The sequence below is a fragment of the Phallusia mammillata genome, chromosome 7 (genome assembly GCF_965637545.1).
Source record: "Phallusia mammillata chromosome 7, kaPhaMamm4.hap1.1, whole genome shotgun sequence".
Taxonomy (NCBI): Eukaryota; Metazoa; Chordata; class Ascidiacea; order Phlebobranchia; family Ascidiidae; genus Phallusia; species Phallusia mammillata.
Window position 1 is genome coordinate 17085589 of NC_137258.1, and position 19466 is coordinate 17105054.

Consider the following 19466-nt stretch of genomic DNA (forward strand, 5'->3'; position numbering starts at 1 on the left):
GGACGTTTTGACTTTGTATAGCATAGAAAAATAGGCAGAAACTAGCGGACAATTCGGTCAATTATTTATGTAGTTGGTGGGTTTTACGAAATAAGTTGACAGAAGCAAATTTTTTCTGTCATCTTTTTTTAGAAGTCATTCTTTGAAAAGATAAAAAAAGTTCTACAAAATGATATCCCCCTGCTTTTTACTTAAATGTAGGCTATGCAGTAATATAGCAGAGTTACAAGGAGTTACGAAAAAAATGGGGTCAATTTTTATTTTACCAGAACGGAACAAAACATAGTACAGTTTTGTGTTTCAAACAAAATGGTTTGAAAATGTAGGATTGCACTAACCCATCGTTTCTCAACTGTTTTTAATCTGCGACCCCTTTGTAAGTTTTCGAACACAACGCGACCCCACCAGAATCGGGTCATACATTTGCTCACAAACGGCATACAGTAGGTCTAGGTTAAACCCCTACAAATTATGGTTATGGCAGGTGGTGGGATTCACATTTCTTTCAGCCAGTTCTATCACAAAAGTCATATTTTTTAGTCGGTTCTGTTGCAAAAAGTCCATTGACAGTAACCAGTAGCCTAGGCTAAAGCTAACCGGTTCGCTGATCTCATAAAATTTCGTGAGACGGCTCTGTAGAACCGGTGCGAACCGACTGAATCCCACCACTGGTTAAGGCTCATTTCACCATAACTTAAAAAAGCCACAATCACAAAAGTAGGCTGTGTAGGCCTAATCGCAAATGCTGTTGTGTTAATTCCAACTTAAATTAAACTGTTGTGTGATATACCAGGCTAAACAGTAGTAACGGGAAAAGTTTTTATAATAGGAATAAAATCATTCTAAAAAGTAGTGTATCTTCTGTTTTACCACTTCGCGAGAGCGAATATACCACAACGAACCGGACAAATTGCTTTTTTTTTCTCATGCATGGTAAGAAGAGCGTGAGACGGTTAAAGAAACAAAAAAAGAGCCGTATACGTACAACAAAGAGGAGGGGAGTAAGTAATGTGTGGGGAAGTTATTCCCTTGGTTATTTCCCTTCAGGTATTTTAAACTGTAATGCAACAACGTTGTTAGGAGTCCGAATTTTGACCTAGTAATTCAAGGGTATGGTATTTGTTTGGCAAAATTAAAGTGCTGACTGCTTGTTGCGCAAGTTTAGTGTTTTTGCCTAATCATTGACTAGAATGTTCGCAATAGTTTTGTTTAAAAGGTGGTTGGTTTTTACATGGAAAACGGCAACAAAGATATGAATAAGGTTTCAAGCATCTGACTTGTTTGGCCGAAAGTTGTGATTTAGAATGGATTTGTTTCTGAAAGCAACGTTTAAGTCAGACCAACCAAGGGAAATAAAAAGAAAGCTTTTAAACAACATCAAGAAAACTGCTGTGCAGACTTTACCAAACAAATCTTTAGAAGAAAGAACAAAGACTATATATGTTGCCATACACTTTCTTCTGGGTGGAGATGTGTTTGAAAACACAGAATGCAAAAAGATCCTTGACCTAGTGTTGCCCTTATGCCATGATGTTATTGAAGCTATGTTTACTACAAATAGCATTGAGATGTTGTTTGATGGTACTTGGAAAGAACCTCAAATTGATGGCACTGAAGATGAATCTGCACAGTTTATGTTAAGAATTTTGGTTTCACGTAGGATGGACTTAATTGATCTTGTGTTAAGTGGAGGCACAAAGAAAATGGTCGCCTGCCAAAAAATACCTCTGATTTTTCAAGCAGAAACAATCAAATTGTTGTATGATAGTCAAGACCACAAAACTTTTGCTTCTGTGTGTCAAGTTTTAACAAAGTGAGTGTTGTGTGGGAAGTGATGAAAGTATTTGTAAATATTGTCGCAAAATTTCAATCATAAATATGGCAAAGTTGTTGTAAAATTAAAACTACGAAGAAGGCTGTGTATTATAAAAGCAGACAAAGCGTTGTTGAGATTAAGAATATAACATAAAGAATATCTTGGGATATTATAATAAATTTATGAAATAACTGATAGACACCATGGTGTTAAGATATTTTTAACAGAATGCCCAATGTGTGTGGGTTCAGAGATTTTGTTACACAGGGTAAAATGAAGTCAATAATTCTATTGCACTTGTGAATGTTTTTTTTTTAGACAAAATAAAAGGACTAACCAAAATATTCACATAGATCGCCACCGCGCTTAAAAACACAAGGTGCCCACACTACACTCACAGGGCCCACTGAGTGCCTATGACTGCAGCAAAAGCAACTACATTTCATATTCCCACAAAAAGATCGTTGTTCGCTAAACATGATTTATCATCCTTTTTTTAGGCACCCACAATGTATGCCACCAATATCCAAAGGATTTGCCATGTGTACACTGTCACTTCATGCAATCAGTGATTTTCAGTTTTATGGAAATACGGATGCTGTTCCATCTTATATTCAGGTGATTAACCTTTATCCTTCTGTTACATGCTAAAATGCAAATTGTAAATTCTGTGCATAACCAGCATTTTAGTTCATGGTATTGTGGTATTTGTAACAGACTTGTTTTGAGGAAATATTTTTTAAAGTTACCCAAACTCAATTGGTTTTCATTTGTCACTCATAATAAGTGATGTTTTTTGTTAAACTAAAAACTGCTTTAACACTTACCCTTTAAATGTTGCTAATATATAAATGAATCCAGTTAATAGCATAACCAAATATATGGTGACAAAGATGTTTTCTCTCTTTTGGTTTTGGTAATACATAAGCCCTTCCAGGATCAAATAAACGCACACACCACCACAAAAAAATGTGACATTACATTTACCAACCATCTGGTTAACATTAGCAATGCACACACATTGTACAACATGGCACAGACACCAAGCATACATCTTACATAGTTTGAAGTAATACTTTTGTCTCTTCTGGTTCTTTGTTTTTTAGTCACACTTGTTTTGAAGCAGAAATTTTGTATGTTGTTAAAACTATCAGATGAACAGATTATTATCAAATTAACTGGATTTGTCTGAAACATGTTTTTAGGATGTGGCACAAATTGCTGAACTCCTACAGCTTATTTGGAAAAAAGAACCTGCCACCTTGATACCATCACTCCAGGAAATATTTAAAATTATATCTGCAGAAAAAGAACCCTCCAATGCTTTAGGTAAGTGAGAATGTAGTTTATTTCCTTACATTACAAAAAACAGTATCTCATGGATAAATACTCTTGTTTTTGATGAACTTTGTTAATGCATGATATTAAATAACAATACTAAACAAACAAAAAATAATGTTTCTGCTCAACAATCATTTGATAAATGGTAGGCAGGTATTTACTGAAACCCTAACCAAATAACATTTATGTGTCCCATTTAACTGGTTGTAGTCTAAGTGTGACAGCAGTGTCCCCTCTTGAGTTTTGGCCACTCTTTAATGCAAACAACGTAAATAGTTTTAAATATATAGTAACATGTTTTTAACTGCATTTTGTTATTTCAGGTTACTTAGTAAAATTCATCCCTGTGGAGTTGACCAATACTGTTGTATATCAAATTGTTCATGATTCCTCTATTTCGGATTCAGCAATGTATTTGGCATTGACTCGAATGACAATGTGGCTTTCATGGCCAACTTCAAGTCGTGCACATATTTGGATTCTTCGTTTTTTTACAGAATTAGCAGAAGCTAAAAAATATGCAATGCTGATAGATGTTACAATTAAGTCCTATAAACAGGTAAATCAAGATAGAGTTGTGCATTATAAATCTTATAATTACAAAGTTGAGGACCATTTTAATTTAATGTACCCAATTTGGTAACAAATGTCTTACAAAAATCATTACCCTTAATCAAAGTTATGACAAACAAACTTAAAAAATAATCAATTTTGGCAAATGAAATCGCATGTGAGAAAGTATACTATAAAAGAAAATATTTCTGTAAAGTTTTGTTTTTAGTGAGAAACAGTTTGTGTTACTTCTATCTGAAAATACTGACAAATATATATACAATCCTTCTGTTCAGGTTTTCCTGTGTTTACGAATGCCAATGATTCGACATTCTGCACTTGAGGTTCTTGTTTACATGTTATTGAGCTACAGAGTTTCACCAGATGTTTTTCACAGCATAATTGCTGACATACCACAGGTGATATTATTGTGAATTTTGTCATATACTCTGTTTGTCTATACATCATATGATTTTATCTCTGAACTTTAACATTTAATTTAATCTTTAAGACATGGTAAATGGCGTTACAGTTATGGTGTATTAATAATACTTATCATACCGATCCCGAAAATATAAGGATGGAGACATATATGTAAAATTAGGGTGCCTTCAGTTGGTCTAAAAACCCAGTTAGTCAAATAATTGTACAATATTGTATTGGTTGATTTTTAGGTTTGTGTAACACAACAGTAGCAATTGCTATGCTTTGTTTTGTTGGTGGTTCTACTTGTAGCTTCAAACATATCAGTTTATTTTAGCAGACACTTTTATGTAGGGTTGGGCATTTGAATGGTCAAATAAAATCTGGTCAATTGACCAGTCAAATACTTGTCGAATTGGTCAAATATCAGTCAAATATTGGTCAAATATCGGTCAAATACTATACACACTATTAAATTGCATTTTTAGTTAAAAGTTAGTTAAAGTTAAACCTTCTTATAAACCACAAGTAACGGAAATAAAGGTTCCAACTAATGTAAATTTGTTTGTGAAATGGGAAATGTTCAGTTTATGACTTTTCCGACTGCATTGCATGCTGTATTTCATCAATGGCCCCATCTGTGTGTCTGTATTATTTTTAAGTAATCACCTTTGTAAACTGGATTCTATTATTATTCTATATACATCAGATTCAACTCTATCATTTAACTGGGATTAAATTGCAAAACTCGCTTATCCTACTTAAAGTCAGAATTTATGCTGTTGTGCTGTTGTCAAATCTCCATTCATGACAAACAAAAAGGAACATACAAAAGCTTGATATGTGCGAACATTATTTATCCTAAGTACTGACCTGTAACTAATCCACAATAATATATGCAGGGCAATTTTTTATAGCCAAATTATAGCTAAATATATAGCTGCAAACAGTTTTTGGGTCGATTATAGAAAAAACATACTGTAGACCTACAAGTTTACACAGATGCTTTAAATTACTTAGATTTTTATCTGTCAGTCAACCTGTGCAACATTTGCAAAAATGCCCAAGTAAACACTAATGAACTAATTAAACTTGATTTTTATTAAGATAAAACTGTGCTAGAAGTGATCCATGTTTTTAATTGCATTGTAAACCTTGAAGAGTTTGCCTTATTGTAAATCAGATATTAATTTGAAAAAGAATCTCCTAATTATTTTGGGCATTGATTTCAGATGATTGCAAGTATTGAAAAGGAAAACAAGGCAGATGTCAATGAAATACATTTGAAAACTCTTGCCAACTTATGTTATTGTCAAATGTACTTACACACTGGATTTCCTGAACTATACACATCATTGCTACAAGCAATAAAAGTATGTGTCATTTCTTAAAAGCAAAAAATATTTTTAGTTTTTAGTTCTATTTTTTTGTCCATTCAAGGTAGAAAAAAAGTTAACAGTTGTTTTTTGATTAACACCACTTGTTTTTTAGTAAAATCCTAAAAAGCTGAAAAACAATTGAAATTTTTTTAGCGCAATATACCCCACTTAAATCCTAAAAACTACTTTTTTAATAATAGCTTTGATTTCACTCCTAAATTTTACAGAGATTTCCCAGACCTAAAAGAATAGAAATGGATGAGGCCCTTCAAGTGACTTCATGGTCGAACAATAAAGAAGCGACTTTTCATGAAGTAGAACAGTTTCATTTTGATGTTAGGTCAAAAGAAACAGACCGAGCTGGCCTAGTAAATCTTGGCAACACTTGCTTTCTAAATAGTATAACTCAAGCGTTATTCATGGCTAATGGGTAAGTTATTTAATACCACTTTCAAGTGCAGCTACATAATATTTATTTTTAATTGATTTTTAATGTTACATGTTTTGTTGATTATGGAACATATTCACACACTTTTTGTGTACCAAGAATGAAGTTTGTTTTTTAGGATTTTTTTTACACCAGCTGCATTGTGACTGCCTAATATGTTATTTTATCTGTGACCAAGTTTAGCTTTTTATTGTTGTGGAAAGTTTTGTTTTGATTATAAACTGCACTGAACAATAATTTGCTTTTTGTGTCCATATATTGGCACATTTTTGTCTGGTGATTTTTGTGCATGTTAGCTCTTGAAGGTCTATCTTTATAGCAGATATTACATAAGTAAAGAAAACTTTGTCGCTCTATAACCTGGATTTGAAAACCTTCGTGGATTTTGATTTCAGGTTCCGTTACAATATTCTAAAATACTCGTGTCGGCTCCCTCATGGTTCTAAAATGAGGTTGTTGGAAAAGACTTTTGCCAGTTTATTGTTAACTGAACGCTTAGCCTATGAACCCAAGGATCTTGTAGAATACTCCAGACCACCGTGGTTTATTTCTGGCTCCCAACAGGTTTGTTTGCTTATTTTGTCGTCGGTAACATGTAAATGTGTAGTGTTTAAGTATTTTTTTGTGTGTGGAATTAAGTTTATAATATGCTATGCTAAGATTTTGTTGGAATTGTTTGAAGCATTTCCAGTTACTGTTAAACCATCCAAATGTGTGTTATTTTAATTTTATTAGATTTTTTGCGCGATAGTTACAGTTCTCTGGCATTGTGGCCTACTTCCGTTGACCAGGTGCACAAAAACCTCTGATCTATTTTGTGTTTTTTAGGCAGGCTTATATGCCTTTTGGTTTGATCGAAATTAACAGCTTATGATGTGGTTTCATTAATTTTTGCTTCATAAGAGAAACCTCACATACTGTACATGTTCAATTCTGACCTATTTTGTTTCATTTTCCTCTTTTTTACAATTAGGTATCGGGGTAGTAGATAGGAAAAAATATGTGAAAACAAAAAAATCCTTTTCTGATAAACAGCAATCACGTCATGGGACAAAAAACGAAACCAAATTGGAGCTAGAGGTAGTCTTGTAAGGGTTTCTGCCCTGCGAAACGTATGCTAGAACTACCTTGCACCACACCATTGTAGAACGGATTTGTCAAGTAGACGTTAGGCATCAACCACTATACACTATGCGGTTTACTTAAGCGTTTTGACTTACAACTTTAAATAATAAGGGCTCATATTGTAGAGTGTTTTGATTCTTAAAGTAACAAAAAAATGTGTGAAATGATTGACGAGGTTTATGACAAGGGAACAATATTAGTTTCAGTTCTGTGGCGAAAATCCCCGACAGTATGTTGAAATTGTTCGTCACGTGACAACAGAGGCGTGTGGAATTACGTCACATAGTTGCAATGCAATGTAGTCATGCTATTGACCTCATTACCACTATAAGGAGTCTCCTCAAACCAGTAACTATGTGGACATTTGTTATTTATGTTGAAAACCCAAACAGCAAAAAAGCAACTTAGGGCCAAAATGACCTGCTGTAAACGTCAATCAGTGTTTCTCGAAGTTTGGTCGCTAAAAAAATTTGTTGTGTAATAATAATTGCTCAACATATTGTTTTAATATAGGTCAGCTCACTGCTATAAGAGTTGTCTATCTGATACCGCTTTGATTTGCTCTAAACTTCAGGCCAATTTGAAACGTTTGATTAAAAGACCGAAGCCTTTAGGCCAAAGATAAGTTATTAATTTTCACAAAAAGAAACCATAAGGTAACCCATTAAGGCAGTGGTTCCCAACCTTTTTGACCTTGCGGCACCCTATCAAAGAGATAAATAGTTTGCGGCACCCTGGCAAAACTGGATCAATTTTATGAGGTTTCTGTATTTCAAATAACTGTATAAAACAACACAGAATGAGTTGTACAGTATAGCGCGCGTAAATAAATGTATTTATTTAAAAGTCAGTGTGAAATTTGGGCTTGGCTTCTTGCACAAAGTCCATTAATATGTGAAGGCACATTCGATAAAGTCACTCGCATTTCTTCCTCGACTATAAGTAGTCGTTCTCGCTTTTTAGTTTATATGTTCGTTAATAAAGAAAATCCACTCTCACATAGGTATGACGTGAAAAACAGCAAAAGCACAGTAGCTTTCTTTCCAACGCAAGGATATTCATTTTATTTTTTTATCCAGAACGCGTCGAGGGACATATGCTTGTGCATAAGCTTAAAATTTCCATCGTTATGCTATTCAAACTTTTTTATGGAAAGAAACGCAACGAGTCGAAATCTCTTTCACTCGTTTTTTTCCTGGGCGAGAATCCAAAGGCTTACCGCAGAGTATCTGCTTACCGCCTGCGACTTCCCCCACGAAGCGATTCTCCAGAATGGAGCCGGGAATAACTGCCAGACGCGAAACTTAATTCACACTGAAACTCGGTTAGAAATAAATAAATTCCGCACATGGGGTTAAAGTTAAAATAAAGGATGGGTTGCAGTATTGCAATATCAATATCTCGCGGCACCCCTGAGCATTGCAATTGGCACCCCAGGGTGCCGCGGCACCCCGGTTGGGAACCACTGCATTAAGGTATACCCATTGGGCGCGTCAAATAAGTTTAGAGGCCAGTGAATTATGCAACCAGCCAACCATATGTATTAATGGCCAGCGAACAGCTTTTGTGGCTAAAAGCCAAGCTAATGAAAAATAAGACTTATTTTTCACCATTTAGGACTGTTCGGAGTATCTGAAATACTTCTTAGACCAATTGCACGAAGAAGAGAAATCATTGTTGCAGAATGTAACCAGATCGGGTGAGACACATGTTCCCAATGACGGTAATTTAATATCTCTTGCGACTTCTTGGTCCGAAGTGGTCAATTTGGGAAGATGTTTATACGTTGTCCAATTTAATAACGTTTATTGTCCTGTTTGACCCTTGTCTCGATCGCATATAGATATTACACCCTTGTCTTCTAAATGTGAAATATGTTTGAAAAAAATGTATTATCCACTATATGTGATTAAATTTCGAATTCAGCACACGTTTTACTAAATGATAAAACACAGATTTAATTTCGGGATTGAAACTTGTTCGTTTAAAAAGTGTACACCTGCTCTGTGTTTCAGTGTGGCTACTTGATTTTAAGCAAATTAATCAAACGATGTCAGATTTTTAAAGAACACAAAGAGTTTTAAATATTTTAATTACTGTATTTTGTAACTAAACGCAATTTTTACTGTTTGTTAGATTCTAGTCATGGTGACGTACAAACCACAAGCGCTGTGCCAGTTGCCATGGAAACCGATCAACCTGAGGTAAGTTACAGTTAAATAAGATCAATTGACCACATTATGTTGTTCCTCATTCTAATATATGTCTTTTGAAAGTGATGCCATTTCACGGTTGCAGTGGATTTGTACAAAACAATCGATGCTAATACATAATTAAATCGCTATTTCAATCCTTTTTATGTACTTATGGTAATGACTTGTGTCAACCAAGAAAGGACATGAGTCAATCAAACCAAGAAAATGTAACAACATAACAAGTGCGATAAGATGTACCTGTACCCGATTGCTTGGTACAGAGTATCCCTGGTTTTAACAATTCTCTCGGCTTGATTTGAGCCTACGTTTACAACTTTACAGGACAAAGGTCCATGCTACATACGTTTTTGCCTTTTGCAGACTTTCGTCAAACAAACGTATGACGAGTTGTTACAAGATTTTTTTTCCGGCTATTTTGAATTTTTTTTAGCTCATTGCTATAAACGTACCAGAAATATAGCAGTAAAGCTGGAATTCGACAGACTTATGATTTTAATATTAACTTAAAACCTTTATTACTGCTAAAAACAATCATTAAACCATATAAGCTTAACTCACACTTTTTTGCTCAATAGGTGACAACACCTAGTACCCGTAGTATAGTTTCCAAACTTTTTCACGGCAAATCGAAGATAATTATCCTCTGCCAGTCATGTCGGGGGGAATCGTCGAGAGTTGAAACTTTTGTCGACATTGCGCTGCCGCTAGATGTCTCAAGCGAGTCGACTCCGGTGGGCGGCAAAGGCGGTTGCGTGGGAGGGGATCCACCTAAACTACCAACTACAGAAGGATCCAATGTTACTCCATTCATAAATTCTGCTTGCAGTAAGTGTTAAATTTAGTGTGTGCTGGGTGTGTCTGTGGGAAGTCTTGCTTATAGTTGGCTCACATTACAGAAAATATAAAGCATTGTAACACATAATCTTTCATCGGTAAAAAATGAAAAAAAATCCCCAGCCAAAATCTTTTGTAACCTAAATTGAGAACAAAAATGCCAAACGTTTTAACAAAACGATTGTCCATTTTTAACACAGTGTACGCATTGTTGGGCTGGAATTGCATTACTTTACTAAGGATGAAAATAGTGAAATACGTTTTAAGCCACAACAAGCCGACTACGTAACGTAAGAATTTAACAGCAATTTTAACGATGGTTATAAGCTGTTCTTAAACTGGGAGTCCTTGCGCTTGTTATTTTCCTCACCTAATGAAAACATTATAACGTGTTAGGTTCGAGCGAAGGAACTTCGGCGTTCGTAGACGACACCCCAATAAAAGGATTCCCAGTGCAAAGTCACGATGACGTCATAGAGGACCCATATGACGTCACGAGTCCCCCGAAGAGTCACAACCTGTTAGATATGATCACTAACTATCTTTCGGAAGAAACTATGGAGGGAGACAACCAGTATTTTTGCAGCCACTGTAACCAGTTACAGGTTTGTACGAAACTTTATTGCCTGGAAAACAGTCGTAATCGATTTGAAAATGTTTTGTATGAAAGTTTGCCTTTGCAAAAACTCATTTTAAATTATTTACCAGTGATATTCCGAAGGTTTGGTTGGCCGAAACATTTCAGCCGATTTAGCCGTTTTGCCGATGAATCGGTTTTGAGCCGAAACCGAACTATTTCGTTGTGTGAAATCCAAGTTTTACAAATAAATTATAACAAATTAAATTATTTGTGCCAAAAAACAATATTACCAAAACAATAAGTAAAACAATATTTTAAGTTTGTGCCGCATAATGTACACATTTCTATATTTTTCGACCCGATTGTTTCAGGGTTGATTGTTGGTTCATTAGTTTAGACATTTATATGCGTTTCGTTTACTTAAACTTGCGTTTCCGGACTAATTGGACGACTTTTATTAATGTGACAACCTTAACTCATCAACGCAGCAAAACTGCAAAGAAAGGTATTGAAAAGAGAAAAGAAAAAAAATTATCCTTACATGCTGGGGCATTTCACTGTGAAAATATGTGTCGTTTCTCTCCACAGTTAGAGCCATGTGGGCAAACTTTAAACTTTTTGCTTTCAGAACGCAATAAAACGCACAGAAATTATTGAGCTACCAACATACCTTGTCATAACACTGATGAGGTTTACATACAACACAAGCGAGCAAAGAAGAACCAAGATTATCGACAACGTCAACATTGCACTGGATATTACGGTACCTTTACGCGGTAAGTCTTTGATTTATTGCGGTTTTATTTATGGTTTTTGGAGTGTTAAAAAAATTTAAAACAAGTTTTTTTACCAACTTTACCATAAAACCGGTTTTAAACGTTGTCTTTTTTGTGCGAAAAACTGACGAAAATGGCCAAGTATCGCATAAAGGCAGGTTCAACGTCTGTAAAACTGGATTAAAATAAAAGATTTCATGGAAATTGTCCAAAATTGGTCACTCGTTTTTTTCGTAACTTAGTCCTAGCAACATAAATGTGTTCTTGGTAGGCCGACAATTTAATCGCATCCCCCAACCAATTTACATTGTCAAAACTTATTCAAATAGAAAAGCAACTTAAACAAACTGTATCCTAGGTTCAACGGATCAGCAACAAAGTTACAATCTATGGGCGATCGTAGTTCATTCAGGAACCTCAGCTGAAAGCGGTCACTACTACTGCTATGCCAGACAACTACCCAGTGATCCCGACACTTGGTACCTGTTCAACGACAGTCACGTGTCTCTGACGTCATATTCCAGTATCGAGGACCTATCTGCTCGATTTCTAAGAGACACTGCTTACGTGTTAATGTACAGAAAGGCTGAAGGTTCGGAAAGTGAAGGCTTGAGTTTGAGTTTAGATGGAAAAGACTTGGTGTGCAAAGAACTTGCAGCTGCTATAGAAGCCGACAACAATATGTTTTTGAAGGTATGATGGTGTTTAAAAAGTTTCTTAGCTAGATACAACAGTTTGATGGCTATAGTTAGTTGATGGGCTAAAACCGTGATTAAACTGGGTTCTTTGTCGAAAAAGTGTTGAATTATACTAGTTACTTCGAACAATTAAGGTGTGTTTTGACGCCACGTGCACATAAATTAACCATATTTTCGTCGCCTTTTTTGAATTTTTCCAATTTTTATTTTTTAAGGTAGTTTGCATGCTCGCCAGTTAAGGCAAAAAAGGTAATCGTACTTCGTAAATAAGACTTAATAACTTTGATTCTTCTTGAAAGTTGAGTTTTTTGATCCAAACTACTTTTGTTGTACCGTATGGTGAATAACCTACAACTATGGAAACTTTAATGTAGCGAATAGGAGTTTACTAGCATATGGAGTGCTATAATTCCTTACCTAGAAATATTTGCATCAACCACTGTGTGATTGACATATATTTGTTCCTTTACTTATAGGAGTTAACAAAATCCAAAAACCGTTCCAACTCATCCGCGTGTTCGAATGTGCTGGGGTGGAACAACGACAACCCCCCACCCCCACCTCCGTCATTTGGGGGCGGAGGGGGTGACGGGGGAAGCACCTTCCAAAGCAATCGATTAGTGTTTTGAATAAGTAGAATGTATGGTCGTTGATGTTGTTCGTCCTTGCTGAGCCAAGAGTTGCTTGAATACGAGGGCTGGTATCTAAGGCAATGAAGGAAAGCCACAATACAAGTTTCCAAGTTCATTTCTTGCATTAGTCCATCGACGTTGCTCATATGCTTACGTAAATTCGCCTGTATTTGGTGGGATTTTGTTGTTAAATTGCAAACAGCAGGCCCGTTCACTATTTCAAACAAAGTTTTATGCTTGATACGGCCATGCATGTGCTTCTTGACCTTTATAACAAAAATTCGCACGCCTAAAGCTGCTCTGCGCCGCACAAAAAACAGAAAGTCTCAAAATCATAATTCACTTAAAACAACAGTAAAAAATGCTGGGACTTATCGAAAACAAATTTTATGTACCTGACTATCCATCAGGTTAAAAGGTTTGAAAGTTTTTTGACAAACATAGTGCTGTTCAAGGATTAATTCTATACCTAATTTATTCACAAATTTTTCCCAGCAAAAGTAATGGAATCGCAGATCTTACAGAGTGGGCTTGGCGTTTTTAAACGTTGTTAACACATCATTTGCAAATGGCTTCATTTTCTGGCTTGAGACACAATATTTTAAGTGAAAATGATGCTTTATTTTGCCTAAATTGTGTTGGTAATATCCAACTGTGATGAGTGTATCTTAAACCGACAAAACATGTAAACTTTTTGTGTATGCTAAAGAGGATTTGTATGCATTTTTGAGCAACTTTACTGCATACTTCAATGTGCTAGTAAACATATGAAAGGCTTTAATATTGTCACCATCAAGAATTTTTTATGTAATTATTGTACATATCCATGTACAGTGCTGTTAAATTTGTACAGCTGTCGCGGTATCTCATAAAATCAAATCAACACTGTGTTTTCCAAAACTTTATTTCAAATCGTCACTGCTTAGAAAAGCATGCCGTCTCCAAATTGCCTTTTATTTTCCAACCTGTATCACTTTTGTTTCATTTTTAGTATATTGTAGCTAAAAGTACTTTTTGTAATTATATTCTAGTTTATTGTAACTAAGGTATGTGGTATTTTTATTTATTATTTAACCTGTGCTAATGGGCTATACGTTTTTGTGTTTCTAATGCAGCTTTATGCACAATATTCTTGCAATGAGTTTGCTGTGTTTATGTCAGCAATACCTGCTGCATTTTGAATTGCTTAATAATTTGTTCAAAGACTTCACAATTGCTAGTCCCTCCAATTATCGACTGAGAGGTCGGCACGGTTCCTCTTTGGTGACAAAGTTGAGATGTGTGCTTAGGGTGGGTTGGAGAGAAAATGATTTTGTCCTCACAAAAGCGGTTAATGATATTTCTTAATGAACAGGAGAGAATAAAAAAATGGAAACAATGTTGCTAGTATAAAGCTAAAATAGGTTTTTAGGATTGCTATGCAATTAAACGGATTATAGATTTAACCGGTATGCAATTAACCAAATCCCTCTAGTTTTTGGCTCTTCAACTGCGTAATCACCTTGTAGCTATTGGCTTGATCAAAACGACGCCATAGGTTAAAAATGTTTGTCGAAAAAGTGATTGTTATTTTTTAATTTATTTTATTAAGCTTGTCAAATAGTTTCAATAAACAACAAATTCACTGGCAGTAAGTTGCTCGGCTAAACATGTTTATTAAAGATCTTCAGTGCACTGTGCCAATACAGCAAGCATAGGATATTACGTTAAAATTTTGTGTTTCCAAATGTATGACTACCATAGTAATACCACTTCTGACGAGGCCAAACCGAAAGCGCTGTTAAAAACTCTTGTCGAAATGCATGTCTTAGTCCAGCATCCAAACGGAAATTACTTGATTGATCGTAAATAAATATTCATTACAACACAAAAAAACACCAGGTCCAAACATTGGCATTAAACAGTATTATGACACCCGATTCGTCAACAAATGCCCGATTAAAAGCGCTTGCGTTATGAAAATATCCCCGTTTCTTATCGGGCGGTGTTATCATAGTATACTAACATGGTAGTCCAGCTATTGTTACCGTCACGCTTGATTAACTCTGCACGCTTGTCGGATGCTTGCATTGAGTTGGGTGCTTTAAGAGCAGGAAAATGACAAAACTGAGCGTGCGTGGTCGGTTTTATGCATCATACCATGTGTAATATTACTACGTTTGGTTGCAATTGTGCTGTTGGGGAGAATTTACTGAGTTTTTTGCCTTTTAGTCCTTCTTTAAACGCGCTGAAGTGATTTTAGCGTGGTTTTACCTAACATATTCAAGGGTGCATAAAGCTTGTTACTGATTAAGCTAAAGTCTGGTGAAAATTGAACTTTGCCAAACTGACTGCATTTTTAATGAACTGATATTTAACGACTTTGACCCCGACCAGGAACTCGATTCGATTTTTTTCCAAAGCTACTCATTTCAAACTGTCAACAAGCGGCAGATTTTTCATAAAAGAACTGATTAGATGAGAAACTAAGCAAAAGAGTGCTGTGAAGCAAAAAGTTTATTTGAAAAAAAGTCAAGGTACAAAATAATTGCTAGACATCATAAACAAGTGTTAAACTGGTGCAGATAAAACAGTTAAATGCTGTGATTGGTAACATATAGTTTAGAGTATTTGGAAGGTGATGTTTTGTTCAAGGCAAAAAACAATTTTACAAAAGTAAGCAAAATTGTTAGCAAGTTGCCCACCATGCAATCACAGCAGGGCAAGCTGATTTCTTCAATGGAGCAAAACCCTGGAGGTCTCACTTATCCTTCATCAGAGTTACTGCAACTTTTACAAAGTGTGTACCTGAATTGCTTGAGAAAGAGTTTTTTGGCCAACCAACAAGCTAGACTATTTTGTGTAAAAGTTTTTCCATGATTTTCATTATGAAAGTTTCCAAAATAGGACATGTGATATTCTGGAAGTTGATATGGATAAAGAGAAAGTACCCAATAGGTTTTAATATTCGATTTATTTATTTGTGTCTTGTCGTTCACGTTTGCCGAAAAGCTCTTTTCTAAAATGTTCCAAAGATCTACCAAGGAAACCAAAAAAGGGGCTCTGAAAAATATATCAAAATAAAACTGTCAAAAGTGTCTGTACTTTCTGCACAATGTGCTTCTTTTTTCAAATTACAAAAAATGATGCCTCAACAAAATCTGTTCAAATACCACATAAACCACAGAAAACAACTGATTTTTAATGCCTAATTAAGCAACTGCAGGGGAACCAAAGTGATGGCAATATTATTAATAAGCCAATAGATAGATGATAAGTAAGCTGCAAGTACTGCTTACTGTTTTGACAAGGTCTCATCAGTGCACCTGATGACAAGACACAAGCCATGTTGGCTAGTGTAGTAACATGCTGAAAAACCTTGCCTCGCCAATTCGGTTCATTGCCTCAATATTAAAGCAATTTCTACAAAAAAGATGCTGTCTATAAGTTTTTAAAAATACACTTCAAAGAGTTCATACAATTGAAAGCTAAAAATGTTTTAATAGCTCTACATACATTAAACAATAAACCCAATAACTAAAAAACTTCAAAACAGACACGGATTTGTCGCCAGCGGCTTTGAAAAACTAGCTGTTTACCACGTACCTCATACAAAACTTCAGGCGACGTGCAGTGTTAGTCATGCGTAACCGAAATGCGCAGGATAATAAAAGAAACGAGAGGAAAAGAGGAGCTGGACTACCATGTTAGTATACTATGGTGTTATAATTTTAGAACATGTGTTATAACACAGCCCGATTTTATCGGCAAGGGTAGTGAAGCAATAAATTTATTTTTTATTGAAAAATATTATATTTTCTTTGGAAATAATCGCAGGTGAAATGGGTTTTACATGGAATTGGCAGTTAAATGTGAAATGTTGTGACAAAAGCAAACGCATATTAAGCAGTGAAATAGCAGCAGTACCAGATTCTCCTCGATTGTAAACTGTAAAATACAAAATAGGCCAAGGTTGTTGTATCTAATAGGCATCCATGTTCTGATAACAAATGGAGTAATGAAAAGTGACAGTTCAGGGTGGGGGAAGCATTTCTAGTGCTTCATGAAGCAAACTAGGGCCTAGCACACAATCAAATGAAGGACTTGGGACATTGGATTTAAAAAGCAATGATACATGGTAAGTGGTTGTCAATTGTCATGATATGCTTGTCATTCTCAACTGTTTCTATTATTTTAGCAGATGGTAATTTGTTATTTTTTTAGGCATGTTTAAAAATATGGTAGCTCATCTCTAGTGTGATCCTGGTTTTGTAAAACATTGGCTTTCATTTCTACTGGCCTAACTCAAGCAATTTTGTGTAAACTCCTACTTGTCAAATTAAATGTTGCATACACTTTTTCTTTTATTTTTTGTTGCAGTTCAATATCTGGAAAACTGAATAGAAGCAGAAAAAAGCAGCAGAATCATTCCAAAGGTAATTCAAGATTGCCTTGGACAACATGGAAGAAAGTAATTGATGGTGGAAGAATGGTGTGGGTGAAATGAGCTCACTGAAGTGTCAGCTAAATCATTGATGCATACAAAATGCTTCTTGCCTCACTTGCAGAGGAACATTTTATTTTAAGATATTCACCACACTCTTCAGTTTTACATGAATCAAATCGAAATATGTGTGTTTTTTGCCGCTGTACTACCCGAAGGCAGGTTTATTTAACAATTCTTGTGCCCAATTTAAAGCAAACTTGTTATGTTAGATGTGTTCAATGATTTGTCGGTGTTATTTTAATCTTGCACCCAAATTAAGGCAAACTTGTTGTGTTGATTAGATGTGTTTAAACATTTGTTAGTATTAACATTGTCTTACCTACATGACATAATCATGGCGTCGTTAAAAAATCATCTTTTGGGTAAATATTTATACATTTTCACTTTGATGTAGGCTCTTTCAGTAAAAGTGATTCATTAGACAGGAATGAAAAACTATTATTTTTGACCAATAATCGCTATGATAGCTTGTTTGCCAGGATTGTTTGATACAACCTCATCTTTCACATGGTAGCTGGTTTAATTTTATTTCAGTAACTCGCAACACATTGCATTTTCAGCTGTACAATGTTGTTTCACCTTTTTTGTTTCTCAGTCTGTTTTCTTGATGACCCCTTTTTAGTGTACTCATTGTAAATGCAGGTTTTTGCTTGATAAATCAATCTTCTAATTATTTATCCTCTTCACATTTATTTCTTCTTTCAAATAACTGTGGCACCCAATATGAGTATGTTATTGTGTGGAAATTGGGTTTATGAGGTGTTTCATTTTTTTTCATTAATAAAATGTTGCCCTTAACTGTGCATTTGTTATTTCATCATTTTAAGTACTAGTCTTAACTGGTTTAAAATCACAAAGGGCTTGATGTAAACAAAAACGGTTTTCACAGGTCAACTCTAAACTACATCTAGTAAACACATACCAAATATCTTTAGAATCTAGCCACCACATGATAAATGAGAGGTGTACATCATAAGCGAACGAACGGCATGGCCGCTTTAAAATGATTTTTTGCGCTGACGACCCTTGTAGCATATACAGGCTCCAGATCACAAACGGATTAAGATAAATGAAAATGTTTTTCACAGGTCAACTCTAAAATACATCTAGTAAACACATACCAAATATCTTTAGAATCTAACCACATTATCATAAATGAGAGGCGTACATCATAAGCGAACGAAGGACATGACCGCTTTAAAATACTTTTATGCGCTGACGACCTTTGCAGCATATACAGGCTCCAGATCACAAACGGATTAAGATAAATGAAAATGTTTTTCACAGGTCAACTCTAAAATACATCTAGTAAACACATACCAAATATCTTTAGAATCTAACCACATTATCATAAATGAGAGGCGTACATCATAAGCGAACGAAGGACATGACCGCTTTAAAATACTTTTATGCGCTGACGACCTTTGCAGCATATACAGGCTCCAGATCACAAACGGTTTAAGGTAAACAAAAACGGTTTTCACAGGTCAACTCTAAAATACATCTAGTAAACGCATACAAAATATCTTTACAATCTAACCACCACCTCATAAATGAGAGGCGTACAAGCGAACAAAGGAGATGACCGCTTCAAAATAATTTTATGCGCTGTCGACCCAGCAGCGTGTGCAGGCTCCAGAATACAAACGACATAAAGTATTGAAAACGTTTTTCGCAGGTTAACTTTAAACTAGACCTACGTCGAGTGAACGCATGCAAAATATCAATCAATTCTTATCATTACCCTAAAATCAAGAGGCGCTCATCATCATATACGTTGAGATTGTATTCTACACGCTACAAGAAATTTACATGCTATAGGCCAGGGGTGGCCAACCGGCCAATGCCTAAGAGCCACATTTGTTATTGTGTTACCACAAAGAGCCACATTATAAACATTGGCCAACATGAGCGACCTGTATTAGCCAGATTTATTCTAAATGTCGCACACGAACATAATAATGACACAATTTGACTTGTACAGACCACGGGCCAGGCATTTTTAACAATGAATAATTTGCACTGTCTTACACACAATCTCTCATTTTAACGAATCCCACAAACAAAAAAATACAAATACAAATTTTCTTTTTTTCTCTTACTATCAGTAACGGACGGTGAGATTCATGTCTGGTGAGGTACTGAAATCTTTTTTTCTCT

The 19466-nt window shown here is 35.3% G+C and overlaps 1 protein-coding gene and 1 long non-coding RNA gene across 3 annotated transcripts; both read left to right on the top strand.

The window, feature by feature from the left end:
* Window positions 1-986: 986 nt before the first annotated feature.
* Window positions 987-14033, top strand: LOC145238004 (ubiquitin carboxyl-terminal hydrolase 38-like). 2 transcript variants are annotated; one of them, XM_080101022.1, is made up of 15 exons: window positions 987-1813; window positions 2317-2434; window positions 3022-3145; window positions 3481-3716; window positions 4006-4128; window positions 5365-5505; window positions 5739-5941; window positions 6355-6523; window positions 8702-8807; window positions 9221-9288; window positions 9876-10125; window positions 10531-10739; window positions 11343-11490; window positions 11849-12183; window positions 12665-14033. In XM_080101022.1, the coding sequence occupies exons 1-15, from the start codon at window positions 1305-1307 to the stop codon at window positions 12815-12817; spliced, it is 2892 nt and encodes a 963-aa protein (XP_079957148.1). In that variant the 5' UTR covers window positions 987-1304; the 3' UTR covers window positions 12818-14033. The 2 variants fall into 2 exon arrangements, with proteins under 2 accessions (XP_079957148.1, XP_079957149.1); XM_080101023.1 differs by having other exon boundaries at window positions 8702-8783.
* A 768-nt stretch (window positions 14034-14801) lies between these two features.
* On the top strand, window positions 14802-18104 carry LOC145238005 (uncharacterized). Its single transcript, XR_013862062.1, has 2 exons — window positions 14802-16937; window positions 17180-18104. It is a non-coding gene; the product is annotated as an uncharacterized LOC145238005 (long non-coding RNA).
* Window positions 18105-19466: the final 1362 nt, after the last annotated feature.